Source organism: Microplitis demolitor, chromosome 9, assembly GCF_026212275.2.
Source record: "Microplitis demolitor isolate Queensland-Clemson2020A chromosome 9, iyMicDemo2.1a, whole genome shotgun sequence".
Lineage (NCBI taxonomy): Eukaryota > Metazoa > Arthropoda > Insecta > Hymenoptera > Braconidae > Microplitis > Microplitis demolitor.
The window spans coordinates 18,268,507-18,293,419 of NC_068553.1; the positions used below are offsets into that span (position 1 = coordinate 18,268,507).

General features: G+C 32.4%; 2 protein-coding genes across 2 annotated transcripts in view; both read right to left on the bottom strand.

Annotated features, from left to right (window-relative positions):
* LOC103574706 (POU domain, class 6, transcription factor 2) overlaps nucleotides 1-24,913 on the bottom strand; it is a 506,104-nt gene that overhangs the window by 200,930 nt on the left and 280,261 nt on the right. The gene's annotated exons all lie outside the window — the stretch shown is intronic.
* LOC106693983 (general odorant-binding protein 83a-like) lies at nucleotides 11,105-14,268 on the bottom strand. The gene is made up of 4 exons (XM_053741733.1): nucleotides 14,239-14,268; nucleotides 12,322-12,400; nucleotides 12,173-12,261; nucleotides 11,105-11,263 (listed from the first exon to the last, which is right to left on the bottom strand). The coding sequence occupies exons 1-4, from the start codon at nucleotides 14,266-14,268 to the stop codon at nucleotides 11,105-11,107; spliced, it is 357 nt and encodes a 118-aa protein (XP_053597708.1).

Below are 24,913 nucleotides of genomic sequence, written 5' to 3' on the forward strand. Positions count from 1 at the left end.
CTCGAGTAGGACACGTGGGAGGCATCGGCTCACGAATCGCTCCGAAGTTCTACGGGATCTTCCGAGCAACTGACGCGTGAACCACGTGTGGAGAGCGTGCCACGCGTGACTGGTTTCTTATATTATAGAGTAGGGGTTAGAATATTATTTCTATCTCGTTAAAAATTTTAATTCTATTTTTTCTGACCTGAAAAAAATTATAGATTTATGTAGATCTAAATTTATCATTATTTAGATCTCAAAATTATGCTCGAAATTGATCATACATATATATATATATATTAGGGTGACCCAAAAGTGACTATTTTTTATCGAGTCTCATAAAAATTTTTTAGTTTCAAATATTTTATGAACCCGCTCGAAAATCGGTTCATTGAAAAATTTTTAAATGATGAAGAATTTTGAAAATTAAAAAAATGATTGAAATCAGCAATTTTTTATTTTAAACTTTTTTTTTCTTATGGCAGCAATAGTTAGTATCTGTATAATCACGAGTATGCTGAAAATTTCAGCTGAAATATTTGAATATTTGAACATCGCTCAAGAATTTTGAATATTTCAAATTTCCCTCCATTAATTTGTATCGTAATGAAAAAAAAAAAAAAATAGAAGCGGCATAGAAAAAATATGTTGAAAAATTTTAATTCTGAGCTGAAATTTTCAGTAAATTTTTTAAATTTACCTGACGAATTGAGACATGAGATAAAAAGCTGCGTCACGAGGGCAATAACACAAAGAAAATTAATTTAAGGAGGAAAAATTTTCTGAGCAAAAAAATTCCATAGCTATAAAAGTTGAGTATAACAGCGACAGTAATGACAATACGGAAAACTATAAAAAAATTTGTGGAATTATTTAATTCCATAGAATTGTGATAACTGGCGGTTGAGCAAACGCTTTGAGAATGAAACCCGTCAAGATGAAATCAGTACTTACTGGACTCGACATGTAGTTGGACGGACGGGAGCAAATAAAACCGCGACCTTGTCTGAAGCTTTTTCCTCTAGTAAAAGTTAATTCTTAGCTTTTTTTTAATACCAACCCAGTACAATACGGCGTACGTCTGACAGGGCAATGTGTCCGGTATTTTGATGAGGACGCAAACTTATAAGCTGGTTGCTCACAATTACAATCACAGTAACGGCACACAATGACGATCCTTTAAAGTGGAATTACTATTTGAATTAGCCGTGAAAGCAGGCCCTAATGATTCTTAAAGAGCAAAACACGTTAACCAACACCGGGATATTCTTTGGCTTTGTAACAAACCGCCGTTAATGTTTTGAACCTGGACGAACGAAAAAAACATCAAGCAAATTATAAAATAATAAAAGTAGGAATTTGATTCCGACATTTTTTGTCACGATCTATAAAAGGATAATGAGTAATTTTGTATTCGGAAATCAAGTTTCCATTCATGTTTCACCATGGGGTCATGAATTTACACGAGTAATGTGGAAATACGATTTACAAGAAGTTTTATGATGTCTACGGTTGTATACAGAGCCGAGTACAAATTAAATGTGTTGCAGAAACGGAAGTCGCTGCAAGAAAATCGACATGTGATATCGTAATCTTTGACTTTTTTTCTCTTAATGCCTTCCGCAAGACGTCTGTGGCTCCGTCTGTGCCTGGCTTCAGCCAGAATATACTTTTTAATGATTTATTCATGAACTAAAAATATTTAGCGAGTTCAATTAAATTCTACATGTAAGAATTCAAAATGGGAGCTGTTATGAAAAATTCAATAATTTTTTTACACGACTTTTCATGGCTGAAAATCAATCTGCTAGGGTTTATTTTCTTCGTAGGAGTGTCTAGTTTAATACAGAATCAATTATTATTACCAAGGTGCCGGATATCAAGTAGAGAATTTCGAAAAACTGAAATCAAATCTGGCCAAAATGTAGAAAAGTCTGCTATTGGAATTTTGATCAATGTTTGGGTGACTTAAAATCAACTTGCTAGGGGTCATTTTCTTCGTAAAAGTCTCCAGTTTAATGTATAATCAATGATTATTGCCAATAGATCGAGTACTAAATAGAGAATCTCGAAAAACTGAAATCAAATCAGGCCGAAATGTAGAAAATTCTGCTATTGGAATTTTGATCAATGTTTGGGTGACTTAAAATCAATTCGCTAGGGGTCATTTTCTTCGTAAAAGTGTCTAGTTTAATGCAGAATCGATGATTATTGCCAATAGATCGAGTACTAAATAGAGAATCTCGAAAAACTGAAATCAAATCAGGCCGAAATGTAGAAAATTCTGTTATTGGAATTTTGATAAATACTTGGGCGGCTTAAAATAAATTTATTCTATCCAATTTAAATTATATTCATGGCAGATAAACCTGGAACGAAATCCTCAAACCGTGAGTAGTCCGTTTCATAATAAGAAATTCATAAAGAATGCGATAATCTCTAAACATCTTGAAATAGATTAAAAAGCGATTTGCTGGTTAAAATAACATTTGTAATAAAAATTCGTTTACCTTGAGCCTTCTCTGTTAAACAATATCCGTAAATATAAATAGGATGGTAAAAATGGCTTGGTTATATAAATGTATATATATATGTATATAAATACATAAACAGAAATCCAGGAGTTGAAATAGTGGATTTTTATTTCCATCCAAGTCGAGTGACTGTTGGCGAGATTTGCGCCATCGTAAATTCATCTTTTAAGCCGAGCTGATCGTCTTTCAGCTCAACACAGCGCAACGTCTACGTCTCTTATATACATTAGTGAGGCGGATACTTCTTAGAGGCTATTGAGATTCATTTATTATTCAGATTTATAGCCCAGCTCGGAGTGACTCCCACAGATCGGCAGGTCTTTGCAACTCTCGGGCAGGAGCTGTACATACATATACTCATACATATCTATATACATATACATATATATGGATGCGGGGATAAGTGTGCAGGGGCATCTGATCCCAGGATATTATAGAGAAAGAAGAATCGTACCACGGACATGCAAGAAGGGCCGTCTTGAGCTTCAGTAAATTCGACGTTTTGCATACGACACGATCTTGGCCCCGATTTGAATGAAACCGGCATAACAAGCCGCCCTCGACGGAGGTCCCGCGACTCGGCTCGCGGCCATCACCGAACCACGATTCACCATGAATTTAACCATCATTGTTACCGTTGGCTCATTCTTTGTCTTCCTTTACATCCTTACTCTCGAGCTATAATCCCTCAGCATACTGTATGCTATATACTAAATATATAACCCGGCATCAACTGGACAACCCACCGACGGAAAAAAAAACGAAATACTCGCTGAAGATGCCCATCAACCGCCCGCAAATAAAAAGCGTAAGCGGCGTTTTTAAATTTCCGTGAAATCCCTGCTGGCCACCTGTTCGCTGACTTGGACAATCTCCCGCGTCTTATACTGGAGAATGCCTTGAGCTCTTAGCTTGCCACAGCCTTCGGTACGGGATCTGAGCGCGAGTCCTTGTGACATGTTATATGCGAGCGTAATGTGAATGTAGATGAGAGAAATCCAAGAGCCACTACCAGATATGTGGGGATTTTTTTCGTCACCAACAGCAGAGGAACCTCCGCGAACGGAGTCCGGAATACGGACAGACACGTGGACGACAGTATCGGATTGATCAGAAACCCAAGTGAACCCAATTATCCAATGGAATAAAAGACCTCACCAGATTTATTGTTCGAGGGAACCGTTCGCTTTGTTTTTTGATAAATGCTATATTCTATTCTTCTCTCTTCCCACTTTAGGGACGACCGGAATTCTCTTTCAGAATGACTGAATTATTACAAAGGTGGTGGTGTCATTTCTTCTAAAAGTCAAAACTCATTTGATTTATGCCCCGTTCGGATTATTGAGCCTCCAAAGATCGGAATCCGAGTTGCAGAATGAAAAGTTAACTCGTTGAAAAACCTAAATTCGAGTTAATCACCTAATTATTTGTTGGCCATTTAGTTGTTTTACCAACTACAGACACCGAATTCCATCTTGAATTGGAATGTTGTCGGTTAGTTAGCTTATTTTCAGGCAAAGTATTTACGTCAGTGATGAAACGAAAAAAAAAGGCGACTCGAATGTCTTGAGTTTGAATTCCGCGAGAGGCGAGAGAGCGTGCTTGGAGATATGCAGATCAAGTAAATGTACATTTGGACAGACGCAGGTGGCTGTCAACCAAAGGCAAACATACTTTACCGCAAAAGGGCCCAAGTGGACGAGTCCCCTGACGTCTTTGGGCTTCGCCGCCGGGGCTGTCCACCAGAACCCAGTCAACCCAGCAAGAACCTAACAGGCTGGATATGCTAACTGACGCCTTAGAGGGCGCTGATTGAAGTATTTATTGCCCTCCAAGGTTTTGCTGCTGGTACTCCTTAAGCTCTCGTATGTCTCTGTAATGATCCGTTTTGCATCAGACTCATCTGAATTCTCCCTTCTTCCCGATCTGTTCTTCATTCTGTCAGGCCAACACGCCAAAGCCCCACTTCGACACTCGTGTCACCACATAATTATCCACCTTTTATATTCCCAAGACCAAAACCTTCAAAATTTCATTTTTACCAGGCTATCAACGGTTGCAGTTTTAACCAGGTCGCCCGTCGGGGTCCTGTCACACTGGCGTTATTTCCCAAAGTTTCAGCCCCCAAAGTCGGGCCTGCTTCAGACAGTTGAAGACAGGAATGCAATATTAAGTACTTTACATTCCTCACATGGGTTCTTTATCGCGTAATTCGCTTTCTCGAGTTGTCTGCTCTAATTCCAATGTAATTACTCTTTTCAGTGGGTTGTTGCGAGTACTTATACTCCAGTCTTTTATTCTTTTCATCAAGTAAGTACCCAGTATCCGAACGTAGGGCAGATCCCTGGACACAGATTGTAGCATATAAATAACCAACCGCGCACACAGCGCACACATTCCATCCAAACTAAGGCAATTAAACAAAAGGTAGTTGGGCTGCTAATTGAGACGTACCCATTTACTAAAATCTCTTCTCCTCATCATCCAGCATCATGCAACCGGCTATTAACGCCCGACAAATACGTTTATAATTGTTATGCCATTTTTTAATTACATACCACAAACAATATACGTTGTTTGGAAACGAGTTAACTATCTATCAAAAATGACTAATCGTTTAATAGCCAATTTAAACCTTCAATAATGATAATGAGCAGGTACCAAATTATTTATATATATATATATGCCGGTTTTTTAGTCGGGGATAGTATAAAAGGATTTTGTATTTTTTTTTAACCTGGGTTCGATTTAACTTTTGGAATTTATGTAGAGCCAATCAATTTGATTAAATGACACGGGATCGTCACGCTGGTGATTAAATATCCTTTAACTTGGTACCAAACCGGCCGCAGGTGTTAACTAATATATATATATATATATTCCGAAATAGCAACATATTTATAAAACATAATTTCTAAACACCAAAGGAGCAATTAACGATCGTAAATTTATTTCACTGGGTTGTTATTAAAATGGCGAATTTATTTTAAGAAATAAATCTATGGGGATCGGATCGGGCTTATAAAATATCGAATGGTTTGGGACCGGGGTAAAAAAAAGGCCCTTGTGGGAATTTAAAAAAATATCGTTTGTCATTGAGTGATTTTTTCGAACGAAATGCCAGCATCCATTCGAGTTAAACGATCCAATTAATTATGTAAACGAGCAATTGTCTAGATAGAGATCGCATGACCGGTCTGCAGTTTCCAGTCTCTGGTCTTGAGCAGCAATTTAATGAATTACGTCGCTAAGTAATTAAGTCCGCGTTATTTCGATTGAAATGGGTTAAATCATCAAGGATAACAATCTAATGTGATATAAATCGGGATTCGGTTCGACGGAGCTAAGGGAATAAGTGGACTCCATTTTTGATACACAGCTTTAAATTAATCCAAAGTCAGACATGACGACAACCGAGCTCGGGTTTGCTTTCATCCTTTTAAGCCAGGGCCCAGATCGGTTTGATTTTATAGATTCTCGCTCCGATAGCTTTGTATCGGACCGGCAGATACCGATAATTGGACGATTATTCAGAATTTATAGAAAATCTTGTCCACTTGAACGGGACCACTACCACTTTAGAGAATTCATTAGCTAATTAATGACAATTTTTGTTACAGTATTTAATTTCTACTCTTTAAAATTAGGGCAAGAGAGAGAATTTTAAACTGATTTTCGATTTTTGAAAAAAGTCGACAAAAAAAATTCTAAAAAATTTTGTCTAATTTTGAAAGCCCTCTTACTACTAATTGACCTTTCTATTGCTGGTCAATATTTCAAAATTAAATCCTTAAAATGAAAAAATTTTCGAATATTTCCAAGGAAATATTTTTAAAAATTTTTAAAGCCTTGATATTCCATTTTTTTGCAGTCAATTTACATAAATTTTGCCATACTGGCAATATGATAATTTTTTTCATCAGAGTCATTAGAGCTGGTAAAAAATTTCAAAAATTTCAGGTCTTTCTGCAAAAAATTAATTTGCTAAACCTGAAAATTTTTGTTACAAAAATAAAATCATTTAGTATCGTCTACTGCAGCATATAATTCTCAAGTGATTTAAAGAAATATAAAACAATTTTAATGCCAAAAAAAAAGGGCAAATTGATGATGTAAAATACAGTGTAGTAAAGCGCATCAAAGTTTTAGCGGCTGAAAAATTTTATCAACCAGTCGAGCGGAGGCAGGTAGAGGTCGTTAAAAAGAAATTTGCCATCGCGCATCCCCATCACGAAAAATATTTTTACAAAACAATAAAAAAAAAAAAAACAGTCAGTTCATGTGTAAAATTCCTCTATCAGACGCGTGCCCGCGAGCAGTTGATTTTAATTTGAATATAAATAAAAACAAATTTTATAGAGAACTTTACGAAAAGTTTTCATGAAAATTCTACGAGGTCTGCATTTAAATGGCGGGAAAAAACGCACTATTGATATTTTAGAATCGCGCTTAATAAATTTAATATTTATATTTATTTGTACATGTATATGTAGACATATGTAGCAGGCGGAGTTGTTATAACTAAAAAGCACGGAAAGGGCGTTGCTCGAGTATGGGTTCTGATCTCCAGTGTCGCAAAAAATACTTTATTTCAACCCTATCATTTTAAATTCATTAGTCGATTCTGGATGCAACTTATAAACGATTAAACAGCCATGACGCCTCGTCCTTAGTTTGGGGATTTTTTTTTCGAGGGTTGCTATAAAAAATTATTTATCCTCGTTTGTAAACCAGCGCGTGAATTTACTCGGTAGTATTTCAACTTTTTTTACCCCGGATGCTCTACATTGAATATTAAATTTTTTTTTCCTTATACGCGATTATTAATTTTTTTGCTGAATTTTATTAGTTCCGACAACTTGGGTATTAATATTAACTCCTCTTTAAATAAACTCGGTATGTAAATATTTAAGCTCGAGTTAATTTTTTTTTTTTTTAATAAATAATTAACTATTATCGTAATTTAAATTAAATTTAATTAAATAAATAAATTCCCGGCTTACCTCATGTTCGCCATTACAAAAATAATTAAATGAATAACCCGGCTTTGGAGGATTAATAAAAAAAAAAAAAAAAAAAAAAATGGCGATTAAAATGAAATTAAAATGAAAATAAAAATGAAAGAGGTAAAAAAAAGAGAAGCCATGAGCAAGGAGAAAAGATAATGGAGGAGCTCGTCGAGGTGGGTTTATAATGACCCATGACCTGAGCGGTAACTCACCGCCCACGTTGCACCTGCCTCGATATCTTCTTGCTTTATTGGTTTATCGCAAAAACTTGAAAGCTTTACGAACCAACGGCAAATTTCACGCGTGAACTCCGACCCGCTGTCTTTATTTTTTTTTTTTTTTTTAACATTTTTTCCTCACCTCTGCGAAAGGCATCATGGCTAAAAGATTATTAATTTTTAAATTTATTACGTAACTTTTGAATTATTTTATCGATTAGAGGCCGAGGGAAGTTTTGATTATTTTTATAGATTTTCACGATTTATTTTATTTTTGATAAATGATTCTGTTTAATTTATTTTGTGTCTTTATGAGAATTGAAAATATTTTAATAGTCGTAAAAAAAAAAAAAACTAAAAATATGCACATGTAGAAAATTTAAAAATCTACATGTGCAATTTTTTCAAATATTTTTTTTTTTATAATTTGTTGTTTTAAAAACAATTCAAAAATTATTCGACATCCGCTAACTTCAGTATCGTAAAAAATTAAATCAAAATTTTTTTCAATTTCATTTTATTCTCAAGTCAGTCAGCTTTTGCTGATTTTTGATAAAATAACTGAGATAAAAATTTTTTTGACAAAATTTCAAAATGGTCTCACGATTCCAACTTTCCCATTTTTTCTAATCTGCAGATTAACATAAAAAAAATTTTTGTGTCTCAGTTTGCTCCACTCTCTCCTTACTTAGTTTGAAATTTTTTTTTCTACATAAAAAAAAAAATAAAATATAAATTTACCTCACTCTTAATAAAAAATATAATTAATTGTTTACTTCTGAAAGCCAGTAAATAAATAAACCAAAGATAAAAAAAACAAAATGATAAATAATGCAGATGTAAAATAAAGTAATACTTAATGTATCTGTTTTGTACACTATGCATAATGATCCTATATCTCTGGGAGAGAGATTCGTGAGTGTAATCCATTAAAGTGATAAGCATTTGCTGCTTCTGAATCACGCAGTCGTACTGCGTACCGAGTTTAAACACCCACAGGATACAGATATCAATGTATTACTCTTGGACAGCATTATATATATACATATATACATGCAAGTGTATATGTATCGCAGTGACATTTAATATGACCTCGCGCAACAATTAATTAATGTCCCATCGATAACAGATACACTGGAAGCTATGCCAGAAATTCACCATGTGATTTATATATTTTTCATATTTATCATCTGAGTTAATTGACATTTTAATAAAAATTTTTTCATAGGAAATGTTACCACAATTTACAGTTTAATTAAATTTATTAATTAACTCCGTGTAATTAGGTAATTAATACTGTATTGATAATTATTATCAATGCGGATGTTATTTTGCTTTGATAAAAATTATATCATATATAATGAATCTTGATGACGTCGGAAAATGATAACATAAAGTTTATCTGTATGAGTAATTATTTCAACTGTACGCCACCTATCAGATTCTCTTGAACTAAACTCATTAAAAAATTAACATTCGTCTAACTAAAGGCTATTGTTTTTTTTTTTTTTTTTTTTTTTTAATGTAGTATTCCCGTAAAAACGATAATTAATAAATTTCCGAAAGGGGCAATGGCGCCCATGATATGATTTTTACTCTAAAGATGAGTTTCTAAGCCACCGATTATCTAAAGGTTTAAAAGTAACAATAAAGGTTCGGGCATATCGAATCTTAAATTTGATAATGCCTCACTCAAGGCAGACATTTTGCCTGTAGCTGAATAAATCTCATGAAAATATATACATATTATTCATAAAATAGTAATTTAAGTTTGTGAATTAATAATTGATGACAATAAAAAAAAATCTGCAAAACGGTTGACCCAAAATTTCCTGCTGTTTTTGAACTCAGAAAGCTCGAAGGTTATTTTGAAATTTAGCGCTCTTCGAAATCAAAAAATGTTTATTTTGTTGTTCAACCAAAAAAAAAAATACAATTAGCTGAAGGAAAATGAATTTTGTGTTACGATATCTTTGGAACGAATCAATCGATTGGAACATTCTTGGCGGCAATCGAAAAGGCTCATCAAAACTTAGAACTCAATGGATTTTGAGACAAATCGGGCAAGTATTTTTATGAGATATGAAAAAAACTCTAAAAAAAAAAATAAAATTCTTATTTTCATTTTTCGTACAAATCGTAAACTACTAGACCGATCGACTTCAAAATCTTTTGCGATCTAAATCTTGGTGAGCTCTTTCGATTGCCACCAAGCACGTCTTAATCGGTTGATTCATTTCAAAAATATCGTACGACAAAAAGCCTTCGAAAATTATTCAGGCTATTTAAGTCGTTTTGACTTAACTTCAACCTTAGATAACTTTTGAAGGAGTGAATATAGCAAAAAATGTTAAGAGACTTTTATTGTAGAGCATTAAATTTCCTTAATGAATATAAATTGACTAAAAAAAATTTTGATATTTATAGTAGTTACAAAAATCCAAAATACAAACAAAGAATTTAAAAAACAAATCAATGTTTAAGGCACGTTTACAAGGAAACGGCTCGTTTTACGCCAATTCACTAAGAGAGATTTTTTGTAGGGAATTCAATTTCCTATAAGAATATATATTGCTCAAATTTTTCAGAAATGATTTACGAGTTTTAGATAAGAAATGAAATTTCTGTCAAAAAATGAATAGTCTCAAGGATACACCTCTTAACATCAATATTAAGGGCTCAAACTTGCACAATAATTTTTTTTTGGTCATCAGGAATAATATTTTCACAGTAAGGAAAGAAAAAAAAATGTTCGATTTTTTTGGCACAGTCTAATATACATCAAGATTATATATTAAAAATTTTACCGATAATTCGTGTTGTCTTTCGTCGTAATTTTGATCCCTCTATTTAATTGCACTTATTAACATTAAAGAAAAGATAATATACAATACTAAAATTCATAAATCTATTATACAAAACTGTTATGAATGTTCGTCTCAGTTCGTTATAACCGTATTATTATGGGAAGGAGTATAACTGCAATAAAAAAAAATAAATCAGTACGCATTTATATAAGTCGTTTGGAATTAAAGAGAAAAATGTTATACCTCTGGAGTTAATTTATTAAAACATATTGCATATTGATAAGCCAGTTCACACGGTTCATTTTCGACCGCTAAAATATTAAATAAGTCAATTTTAGTTAACTGTATTTTTTGTCATACTACACAGAAAAATGTATGGTAATTACTGCGAAAAACAAAAATAAAACAGTAACATTATCCAGATTTGAGACTCGATTGAAAATAGTCGATTTTTTTGACCCAGTCTAATATATAGATATATGTACACTGTTTTATTTACATGGTTTTCGTTTTTTAAGAATGAGAACAATGCTCGCAAAATATAGGAACCATTTCTATAAATTTCTTTCGTCTAATAAATAAAATAAAAGTACATCACCTTTAGCAGCACAATTTTCGTGAGCTTTTATACTCGTCTCTGCCTGTTCTTCTGGCAGTGCTATTCGTACCTGTTTTCGTATGTTGTCTAGATTGATTTTATTATCTTTATCGAACTAAAAAAACGTGTCTTTATTAGAAATTCATTTTTTTAAAGTTATCCCGGGTCAAAATATCTACACGGAAAAAAATAACCAGTAGTAGCTACCGATTGCCAATCGGTAGCCGCTACCGGAAAAATCGGTAGCTGTTACGGAAATAATCAGTAGTGTCTACCAAAAAATAATCAGTAGTATCTACCGAAAAATAATTGGCAGCTGCTACCGAAAAACAATCGGTAGTGTCTACCAAAAAATAATTAGTAGTGTCTACCAAAAAATAATTGGCAGCTGCTACCGAAAAATAATCGGTAGTGTCTACCAAAAAATAATCGACAGTATCTACCGAAAAATAATTGTAAGCTGCTACCGAAAAATAATCGGTAGTGTCTACCAAAAAATAATCGGTAGTATCTACCGAAAAATAATTGTGAGCTGCTACCGATAATTTTTTTCCGTGTAGCCTTATTGAACCCAAATAAGATTCAATCCAGCCTCACTGAGTAAAAAAAGTATTTTGAGACTCAAATGATGTTCAAAAAGCCTCAAATAATACTAATCTAATTTAAATTACATAGTCGAGTAGTAGGTTCATTTAAGGCTCATCAAGGCATCTTGAGGATCTTTGAGAATCATTTGAGTCTCAAAATGCTTTCTTTACTCAGTGAGGCTGGATTGAGGTTTATATTAAAGCTAGATATTTTGACCCGGGATATATGATTTAAATTAAATATATAATAATTTTTCAAAACTACATATATGTATACATATAGTAGCAGTGTGTCCGTTTTTTCTCGAGGCTTTTCGTACTTAGCTATCATATTAATCATTCATTCATGACCCATAAATAATAAAAAAAAGGCAGATTGCCACATTTACTCAAAACAAAATTTTCCTTATTTTGGTAATAATATATATGATACTTACCATTTTCAACATTTTACAAATACAATGTATGTAACACTTGAGTTTTTCATCGTTAACAAAATCTCTTTTTCTATGAGCCTCTTGCAGCTCTGAAAATAATTTTATAAAATAAATATTTTATTAATTGAGGTTATTTTAAATTATGATACCTGGGGTAAGTCCTGTTTTGGCTGCACAACTTTTACCTAATGGTTTCATCATGTTTTCGATTTGTTCGGGAGTCCATGCCTATTGTCGTTATAAAAAAAATTTTAAAAAATAAAGTTAATCAAAATTATGGATTTAATTCTATCATTGGTTTAATCGGTATTACTTACACCCTCAGCGTGAAAGAAATAAATAGACATAAAAAAAAATGTTACAAATGCAATAGTATGAATTTTACACATTATTTTTTTTTTTTTTTTTTGTATTATTATCCTTTTTTTCATCGAATCAACACTCAAGTACCACTTGGTCTGCAGTTTGAAATAAATCGTTTTCAGTCTTTTATACATTCGGTTTTCGATCATTAATACTTTTAATGACACCTTATTATATAGTAAACTATAATCAATATTGGAATGAATTTTACTATATTCTTTTATAAACTGTCATTTCATCGGCATATTCATGTAACATGAAAACGAAGATCGAGTAGTTTGTCAATAAATTAATATCACCTGTTACACAATCTAAGTATGCATTGAATTGAAATTAAAGCAAAATGATCGCTTATGTTAAAATAAAATTGCAGCTTATAGTCGAACAGGTATGAGCGCATGAATATCGAAAACTATTCGGTCTTTATTTTTTTTTTTGTGAAAATTTATTTATTGTATTAAAGATACAGATCATTTGTTGGCAAGTCTACGGTTTCCGGGCGCCACGAATTATTTTAGAACTCAAAAAAGTAGGACTTTTTTTCAAATAGCTGTAACTTCTTCAAAAATGGACCAATTTAGACGTTTTTTTTTTCAAAATTTTCGTCTTTAAATGTACTTTCTAGAAAAAAATAAAAAAAAATTGAAGATATAAAAATCTATGAAATTTTTAATTTTTTTTTTTTAAATCGCATTTTTATCAAAAACTACGTGAGATATCGAAAAATTTTGTTCTTTAAAAAAGTCTTATTTCGTCAAGTTTCACAAAAATTAACGATCATTTTTGGGCGCCACGGAAACCCTAGAGTACCCGTTTTTTTAAATATTAAAACTCCCAATCAGAGTCAATGCAGATTCAAATAAAATCCGTAGCTCCAAATTTACTCCCAATTTTTTACAGCATAGTTTTGAAATTTATCCTAAAATATCGCTGAACAATCTAGAAAATTTAATTATCAATATACACCCCTAGTATTACGATATCGATGAGATAAAGATTGATTTCGAGTAATGGGATCGTATAGCTCTTGATAATTCCACGTACACGTTAATTAATATATATATGTATATATATATCCAAAGGAACACGTAAACGTGAGATTTAAAGTGCAATCGCACTTAAATGTACTAGATTAAATTATTCAAAGTTCCATTAACTGTAATTTTAATAAACATCTGCATAATGCATTGGCTATACAAAAAAAACTGCATTGCATGTTTATTGACTATTAACTATAACTATTTATTATTATTATTATTATTTAAAATTAAATAAATAATTTTGTTAAACAAAAAATTAAAACCGAGATAAAGTAAAATTTAAATTTTGTTACTTACATTTATTGACGATAAAGCTGCACAAAATACCCATAGCAGCGCTCGAATGAATATTTATAAAGATACTCGTTCTAAAATGCCAGAATCCTTTCATTTCTCGTTTGCATCTCTGCTAAGGGGTTACGTCAGATACGCGGCTGAGTTTTTATTTTAAATTCGCTAACGAGATTTTATTAGCATAATATTTTCTAATATTTTTTGTGTAAACGAAATTTTGTTTGTCGTAAAAAAAAAAATTTTCATTCTTTTTTTTTTGTCTTTAATATTTTTGAGGCATGGGCTTGGAAGATAAATATTCATTTAATATGATATTTAATGGTGTCTTGAATGCGTGTATAAATATAATTAATTCACTGAATTAATTACGCGTCCTTTCTTAGGACTAAAATCGTACATAATGTCATCGTGATAATAATCTTATATTAAAAATATATATTTTTTATATTGCATGGATGATATATCTCATATATTTATAATTTATTTATTCAGTAAATTAATTACATATATAATAATTTATCTAAATCATCTGAACTTTCACTTAACCTCGAAATTTGTGAAAAATCATTTTTTTTCCCTCATTTTATTTTTTCCTTATCAATTTTCAAAAATTTACGTAAAAATCAAAATGTTCACTCCCCGAAAAGCCAAAAAAAATTTAATATTAATTATCGACCTATTAGTTCATTAATTAGACGTAATCAAAAATCGCAGGTGGGCATTTTTGAAAAATGGCCGATGTTCGAATCAATTATCGGCATTTTTAAATAGTAGTAATGATTGAAATTTTTTTTGAAGGGGAAATTCTTCGAAGCTTCGCTCGAGAGAATTAATAAACCAAAAAAAAAAAACGTGATAAAAAACGGTGAAGGAATTATCACCCATTTTAAAGGGCTCGGACCCAGTAATCAGCTCATCTAATTAAAGAAACGAAAAAAAGGTACCGTCTACACAGCAAATCCATCAATAAAACCCTTAATTGTGCTATAGAGAGACTCGATCGACGTATCATTTAATAATAGACCTTGAGACACTCAATCGAATTTTGAGCACAAAGACCGATTATCCGTCCGTCTGGGTGTTAAAACCCAACATTACAATTATAAAATAATTCATTGACTGCATTGACTACTCGGTAATAAAACGTAATAAGCCTATAACATGAAATTCACATAATTGTTTACGACCGGCGATAAATAACTCTAAGAATGTGATCACTGCTAATATCATTGTCTCAGGAACAATAAAAATAAATAAATATATACTCGTATATATTTATGTGTGTAGAGGCATATAAATAAATAAAATAAGTTGTATCCTATTTCTCATAGGTCAAATGACTTTAAGAATGTCATCATAAAGTGACCTTTTGCACGCGAGCGACGTCAGGCAAACTTAATTTTCAATTAATTTAAACTGAGAGAAAATATATGTGAACAAGGTGCGACTAACGTAGCACATGCGTGTTACCGATTTATCACGAAACCGGTCTCGCTTATAAAACCCTACATCCTTTTTATTTATATGTTCACTTTTGTTCCTTTCACTTTCTCTAATCCCTAATCTATCGTATAAATGGATTCGCCAATTTAGATTATAAATTTATATTTTCTGGTTTTTGAACTGTAAGATGGGTTTTATTCCTTATTTTTTGTGAAGGATAATGTATGTGTCCCGGAGGCATACATCCATATTCATGTAGAATAAGGTGCAATTAAAGTTTGCAAGGTGTCAGCCTCTGAAGAAACATTAATCAACCTCCAAAACTAAATTCAACGCGACTAAAGTCTACCAAAAGTTACATTATAACAAACTATTTATTATAATTTCATTTTACAACAAAAATTATCGTTTATTGTTACCAGAATCATTAAAAAATAATCAAATATTCATAAAAAAATTTTTTACTGATCTCAAAATTTTTTTTTTGCTCGTAATAAATTTTCAAAATTTCAAATTGTAAAAAATGACATCAATTTTTTTAAATTCACTCTCAGAGAACCTGAAAAAAATTTGATAATAATTATCTGACGTTTATTTAACAAATTAGACGACTTCAAAAATCGCAAGTGGGGTTTGAAAAAAAAATGGCGACCCAAAAAAAAATAAAACATGTCGTCCGAGTTTGAATACAAGATGGCGCTTGAATTAAAGTAAAAAATGGTACTATAATTCATTATTGACCCAATTGATCTTAAATTGCACATCAATTTGTGCAAAAAAAAAAAGTCCATAAATAAATTGACGAGCCAGTGGGGATTTAATTTGTCCGGATATTTAACTGACGATTAATAATGGGATATTTGTGCATAAATAATAAATATTAATAAATCAAAGAGCGATATGTCATGAGAGTAGAATTGGTATCAATTGGCCATCAAACAGAGCTCGGGTCTGAAAGGTTTAAATTCGAATCAATAAGCAGATTAAATCAATCATGATGATTTAAAAAGGTGAATTATTGAATATTTATTATAATAATTTGAAATACGAAGTTTTAAATAATTAAAAATATTGCGAGGGGCTAGGGAACGACTGGCCAGCATTCCATAACATGTTTTTCTAGTCTCGCATCTTGAATTGCCAGGTCTGGGGCCGAGATGCGTATGCAAGAAGCAGAGAGAGAGTGTTTAATTTATTGCTTATACGCGACGTCGAATAAGGCAATAAGGCTTATGCAGTCGGCTGCTCTGAAAGAGAGTCAAATATTTAACTAAAACCCGTGTGATGCCTCGGAGTCATTGATGTACCAGGTGCTGGTCAGATTTTTAGCTTATAAATATTTTTATCCGGTTTTTAACCCGATAGCTAAAATGCCTAACTCATTTTTCGTCGTCTATTCGATTGACGGAATCCTCTGGGTTCTGTTTTTTCAAAACCTTCTCACGAGAAGAAGCTCCATGCAGCTGAGGACATCCGAAAGGTCTAGGCGTGATTTCGTGATGACTAGATATTTTATAATAGTTTTTTATATTTTAAACTAACCGACAATGAGACGTTTAATTCAAAGGTTCAATATATATAATATCGGACAGAGCGAAATTGGTGGGTTTAAAATTGCTTTTTGGCCACGACATCGTGTTTTGGCACTCCTCCAAATCCCAAACAAATTGATTCGTAACGTCACGTTCTTTTCAGGACTTTGTATTTTATTTCGTCAGTTTTGTTTGATTGATTTTTATATATATATATATATATATATATATATATATATATATATATATATATATATATATATTTTTCTTTCGTTAAACTATTAAACCAACTGAATGGGTTTCTAATGGCCAGACTAGTTATGATCCATTGGTATTCACGCATCATGCATCATCAAAGACTTTTTTCGTTCCTTAGCCGACCAGTGAGTTGCACTTTTTATTGAAACTTCTTTTGTGCCTTTCAACCCAAGTCCGGTCCATGGTCCATAGTCGAAATTAGTGTAGTTACTCAAAAGTAGTCTCATACAAAATTTTTAGCCTCTTGATCATTTTTATTATTAAATTTATTCATTTTCTGTCAACATGTTCCTGCATCATAAATTATCAGCAAATTGATGCTAAAATAATTTCCAATTCGGAGCTGGTTTTTTTTAAAAATTGCATTTACAGTTCTTTAAATTTTTTCAAAAATTAAAATCGTGGGTGAAATGGACACTAGTGACATTTTTCGGTAGACTCCCACTCTGTCTAATTTCGAACGTTGCAAAAAAAAATGGACTCGTATCGAAATTTTCAGGCCACGCGTTTTAAAAAATCCCGCGAAAATTCAAATCCAAATTTTTAACCAAATTCCGTAACCGCATTAAATTACTAATTTATGACATTATATATATATTGTACCCGTTAAAACGAGATGGTTATTAAATTCCAAGATACTTCTGATAATCACTGAAAAGTAACGATATAAATTATCAGCAATTAACTCCTAATGCTCCCGGAAATAAAATTATCGAATGATAGTAATAAATACGCGTGTGATTACAGCCATAACCATAAGCTCAATATAATATTTTCCCAGGGAAAAAGCTGGTCAATAAGTCACAAAAGTTGGCCAATAACTGTTCAGCAACGGCAATATTTTATCGAATTAACCGGCAATAAAGCTAATGCAGACCCAGCTCTCGGACGAAGATCCAGAGAATAATTTATAATAAACAGTGAGTTTAGGATAGGACGGAAATATCTGAGGATCGCGTCAGGTATCAGCATAGAGGCCACACATCTGCCAGCTCGTTATCTAATGGCAGCTCATACCAGGCAGTAATTGATCTTGTGCACCTGAGGCTTAGGTTGAATAGACGTGGCCTTATTAACCGCGATGGTTTGTGTGTTACATGCGGTAGCTCGAGTCTGTATAACGGCCTACAATAGCCGGAGCCTTAGAATATCATCTACCTCTGGGTCTCTCTTTCTCCGCTGGGTTATGTATCGATTCTTGATTAAAATCCAGCCCCGGGCTTCCACCTCATTACGCCCACTGTCAGATGCAAAATTTAAACCCACCCTATCTGAAACTTCTCCAACCCTTTGTGTTGTCTCACCAGCCAAATTGATGCTGGCTATCTCGAAACACTTGTACATTCAAAGTTATCTTCTATTCCATTAATTATCCCCTTTTTTTTTATTAACTCGAGACTAATGGCTCCTATACCGAGTACCCGCGCATTGTAAATCAATCAACCAGGAGCAGGAATATAAACAAAACTTTCCCGTGCAATATGTTCCGTAATTCTGCGTAGGACGTTATATCAGCAGTAACAGGAAATTCAAGCCGATGTGAAAGATAAATCCCCAGTTCTTGGTCTCCCATCCGCAGAAGGACTTAACCATAAAAAAAATAAAAAAAGGGAAAATGCAAGTGAACTTTTGCATACTCAATTAATTAACGTAACACGAGACATTTTCTAAGTTGGCTGTCTAAGACCCAGCAAATACCTGGGCTGGTACGTACATGGAACACAAATGCGTGGGTGTTATCTACAAGATCGTAATTATCACGCAAACATGGAGGTATTTGGGATAAAAAAATTTTTCGTAGGCACCTGCAGGTTCACTGGCGTCCAGTCTCGCTTCTATCCATTTATGATGTATACGTACAGGAGGTAACGGTTTTAAAAATAAATTATTGGGATATGCCTGACGGGTCTCTAGCGCGAAGCATTCGCACACTGGGTGTATGAATAAAGACACCAGGATTTAAATTCGAAAGTCACAGCACGAGCTTATTCGTTTAGCTCGAGGCTCCTGGCTGATGTGAGGATGACTTGCTGGTGGATGATACTTATAAGCTGTTTTAACTTACAAGGCATGTGAAGTTTAAGTTAACCGAGTTACAGCTCTTATATTGCGTCAATGAATTTCCGTCTGAAAACTAAATCCCACTGAGGAATTATGAGACACTTAGCATCTTTACTTTGCAATCCAAATACATTTACACATAAGGCATAACTTTAATCCCAGCATCACCACCGGATCCAATCATCTCCAAGATACTCGGCATTATCCACAGGCAACTCGTAAATTATCAATTTAAATTGCATATCACGATTGATTGTGACAATTAATGAAAACCCATAAACAAAGCGGCCTTTTTTAAAACGATCGGCAACGGAAGTCAAATGAAATTTCGAATTAAATCCAAAATATATTCGATCCATGAGGTATCGGGCGCAGTAGCTTTCGATGGCTCTTTATTTGAGAATGCCGTGGCTATATTACGTCCAATTCGATACACAGAAACGAGAACCGAGACCGCAAACCGAAATTTATTAAAATTATTCGTGGGTCGGATGGTTCAGCCGTTTTACCTCGAGGTTTTAAATTGTCCGGATTCCCATTCGGCTCTTATTCGGCTCCCATTGTTCGGAAGGCTCTCTTGCAAAGGACATTTGAATTTCCATGTTCATCGGCCAATAAACTTGCCCGCAAGCTCTCTCTGTTATCATTATTATTTTTTTTCATACTTATCATAACTCGCGCATACTCCCGCTAATTAGAAGAAATTGATGACCCAGAATAAAATCCAGGATTCAAAATGAACTAATTTGGCAAGTGGTTGGGCGCCAAATATCCCGCTTCCATAATGCACAGACACAAGATTTACCAATTGTCCGTGACACTAATTGAACTGAGATAATACTACTGCGGTAGGGCATACGTGTGCGTGTGAGTGAGCGAGTGTTTGTAAAAGGTTTAAATAAAATGAGAGAGAACGAGTGAATTAAATGTTTTGTCTGTGTACTTGTCTTGCCAGCGAGTATAGAGAGTACTCTTGACGGTCTTTTCCCGCGGGAGCCAATCAGAGGTGAGTTCCTGGAGCAAAAACGCGGATTTATGGCTGGCAGGCGGTCCAACGAGGGAGTCGCGAACCGAAGCTGGACCCAGGCTGTGTCTCGAGCACTCTCTCCCGGCCGTAATTACTTCGGATCTCTCTCTCTCTCTCTCTCTCTGTTTCTCTTTCTCGCTTTTGGCTCGTTTTTACGTACACTAAGTACGAGAGCTTTAATTGAATTTAATCTTATTTAATATGCTTTTTCCAATTAACGCCGCATAAATATAATTATTATCCGAAAATTTTTCTACGTTTGTTATTAAATTTTTTTTTACCCTTTTAATGCTGCAATTAATTATAAATTATTTGAACGCTGCCATGCAGTTAATTTTTTTTAATAAATATAAGGCCCTGGGGTAAGATGGGACACTATAAAAAATTCAAAATAATTTTTTTTTTTTTTTCAAAATGGGATTTTACTTCTTTCTAGGTCTTATCATATACTTGGTCACAATATGCATCGTCTGTTGAAAATTAAAAATATTTAAATTTGGGGCAAAATGAGCCACCCTAAAAAAAGTTTTAATATTTAATTTTTTTACCCCTTTTACTTTTTCTAGTCTTTTGCCATGTATTCGTAGTCAATACGATCAAAAAATAAAAAAAATTTTAATTTGGGGCAAGAAGGGCCGTCTTAGTTAACAACAATCTCAAACACTTTGCAAGGGTTCTTTTTGAAGAATTATTTAAATTGAGCAAAAATTTTGGAGTGTCCATTTTCCCCTCTACCCTACAATGTAGAAGAGGGGTAAGTTGGTCAAATATTTTTCTACGGGAAACTTTTCTTAATTTGAATAGTCGTGAATTTCGCGCCAATTATGGAATTGACTTTATTTAATCATATCGTTGGAATGTTGATGGAGTAATCTGCAATTTCATTAGCGTTAAATTTATATTTACAAGCCGCGGTTACAAGAGTTTGCAAATGAGCAAATACCAGTTCTATTTTCGCTTGCGTCAATTGACTTAAATGAATTAACTCGGATGGCAGGCACTACACAATACGCTGATCCTTTCTCACCACATTCGCCAGTAGTTTAAATACTTGGTGTAATTTAGTGTACTGTAACCAAACCACAAAACCAGTTCGTAAATATATATATCATTGGCATAGGGGCAGCTAATACCCGATAATTAATATCCAGTACCTGAGATCCCGATAATTTCCTGATTTTTTAAAATTCAAAAAAACCCGCGAAAATAAACGCGGCTTTTTACTCCAGCTCAATAAATTTCTCTTGAGATTTTTATTTCCCAAAGTTTTAATGAAACTAATGTAGTCGCGACTTGTGGGTTAAATTTAATCAGGTCTTAATTACGAAAATAAATAACGTAATTTTTTACCAACTTTTCGGCAGTTCGTTATTTTCTGGTGTCGGTGTCCTTTGGCTTACAATTAATGACAAAAATTATATAATTTTTTTTTTTAAAAAAACACAATGACTGTTTTTAATTGAACATTCAAATGTCATTACAAAAATGTCTCATTAGGAGTTTTTAAAATATTTTTTTTTTTTTAAATAATTAATCAAAAAAAAAAAATGATTGTTATCGCGTGTGAATTATTTTCGTGTAAGCGAACCTGTTTTAACTATTGTACGCAACTCGAGATAGAAAGATTAAATATGAATTTATTATCTGGTTATTTTTTATTAAAAATTTTTTTTTTATCTAAGACACGCGACTTGCCACAAATTTCCCAGCGGTATCTCATATCAGACCTCCTGTGTCCTGGTGTCAAAATAAACTAAAAATTTTTCAATTTAAAAAAAAAAAAAAAAAAAATATATATATATATATATATATATATATATATATATATATATATATATATATATATATATATATATATATATATATATATATATATATATAAATTTTTTTTTTCATATAATTAAGTGTCTTACAGTATCAGGTAACAGTAAAAAAATCAGAGAGAACCCTTGTCACTATTACCTTTTATCAAGTAGGCGTTTTGGAATTTAAATTAATAAAAAAAGTAAATTATAATAATTTAATACTTTTTTAAATTCTCAATATTTTATTTTAAATAAAATAATAAACACTTGTCAAAATACGAGATAATAATCAGGTAAAAGAATATTTTTTTTTTCGTTTATAAATTTTTTTATTTTTTCGGAGAAGTAAATTTGAATATCTAAAAAGAGTTATAGTACTATGCGCAGGTCGTTTTTCTCACAGTCACCGTGCTCATTACGAACCACAGGTCCAATTAAAATTTTGGACTCCTGGGACACGCGATCAAACTGGGCAACAGACGCAGACGTAAACGTAGACTTGCAGTGGGACTTAAATGTGCCCGATCTCTTCTCTTCTTTCTTGTGGTATAGAAGTGAAGAGGCTGTAAAAAAAATAAACCCGCTGAGAATATTGCCTGTGAGTTGTCACTCTGATAACTTTATGAGGATGTATCTCTGCAAGCCGTCTTATTATTGTCGGAGTTTATATCAAGGCGTTTGTTACGATTCGACGTGTGTCATGGTTTTAATAAAATCAGCGGGGAACATCCAATTATACATGATACCATTTTATAGTTAGCATACGAAAAAAATAATTTTACTTTTTTTGACAATTATTTCTTGCAGTTTATAACCCACCTTATACTTTTTTTTTATACGAATTTTATTAATATGGAAAAAAAAGTATTTGAAAAAAAAATGATCACTATAGATCCTGAAATTGACACTCAACAATTCTCGGATTTTTTTTACAACGACTAGATTACAAAAAAAAAAAACTAAAAAAATGCACATGTAGAAAATTTTAAAAACTACAGGTGCAATTTTTTGAAATTTGATTTTTTTTACAATTTATCATTTTTAAAAAATCCTAATATTGAGACGTCAGCTGAAAGTATTATAAAATCGGGATCTTGAAATTAACAATTAAAAATTTGCAACAAATTAATGACAAAAAAAAAAACTAAAAATATGCACATGTAGAAAATAAAAAAAACTACAAGTGCATTTTTACAAATATTTTTTCTTTTATAATTTATTATTAAAAAAAAAATCCAAAACTTAGACGTCAGCCGAAAGTATCAAATTTAAAATTTTAAAATAAAAAAATTTAAGATCTACGGATCTTTGTAACGAAATTTAAACTGATCTATTGATATGGATGTAGATCTTGAATTTTAAAAAGACATCTAGATTATTTTCATAAACGATAAAAATTTTTCAAATTCAGTCTTCGACTTCAATGTAAAAAAAAGTACGATCTAGATAAAATAAAAATGTCTGTCACGCTAATGCTTTATGAATAACAATGATCTTTTACAGAATTTAAATGCAGTGCAGAGTATTCTCTGATTTCCGGTTGATTTTAAAACCTTGTACCGAATAGCAGTAAAAAAAAAAAAGTTTATATAAATCAAAAATGATAAAAAATATCATGATTATAAAAATCAATTTGAGAGACGCGTTATATAAATGAGATACTAAATTGAATTAAATATATTTTTCATCTGTGTGCACACAGTCCATGGACGTGTGTATGAGAGTATGTGATGCTCTTGAATAATGGGATAATGATAAATAAAATAAATGTGATTTATAATAGTGTAATATTGCGATCGGATCGATATTGAAGCGTGTTGGGTACAAAATTACACGAGCGAAGTAGTTTTCAATATAACTGGTTATTAATTACATGGACACATACTACAAGACGTCTTACCAGTTATATTTTGTACTCATTCATCAAAATTATATATATATATATATATATAAATTTTTTTTTTTTTTTTTCATAAGACTATTTCATAATTTTCATAACAAAAATAAATATCTATACTTAGTATCAGTTATATATTTAATTCATATAAAATAATAGATATATCAAAACTCTAATCGGCTTAAAAATTTTCCTCGAGGAAATAGAGACATATTTATTATAAATATAAATTAAAAGAGCTCAAGATCCGAGCGATGACATCAATTTTCGTGATAGCTAATCTTTAACTTACATTTCACATCACAACTTCCTTCACGTACGTTATAACCTTTTTGCTGTCACCATTAACCTTTTCATATCAAAAACTATTTTTTATTTTTATTTCAACTTATATTTGCCCTGCTGGTTTTCTTTATTCAATTCACCGTCGCCCCAAGCGCCCATTGTGACAGAGCCTTGTGTACAAAACAGTATTATCGACAGTTTCATACCTCTCCATTAGCCATTCATTGTAATATATATTGAACTACACATTTATGATTCGACACGTCCGATAAATTTTGAATCCTTTCAATTTTAAAACTCCCGCGCTTTTTAAAATCATCAATTTTATTAAACAAAAAAAAATGGTGAATTTTTTTCGGACAATTTTACGGAATATCGGGTATAAATTTTATTAAATGAGAGTCGGATTGAACGTGAATTTGATAATGATGAACAGAACGTGAGCGTGGCCGATTCGGATCGCGAGCATACGTCGCGGTCTTTAAATATTTCCAAGTCTCTGTTTACTCAGGATTAAAAGCGCATACTTTTGCTGAATACCTCGTATGGAAACAGTAGAATATAATAATAAACTGTGTTACGGACAGACAGACACTGAAAGGTGGATATGGATGTGGACGTCGATGTGGATGTCGAACATTAAAACCTGGATTGCGAGATGTCGATGGAAGACTCGGATCCAATTAGTTTAAAGTGGCTTTTTATGTTTCGCTAAAATATTTCAGACAGATTTTTA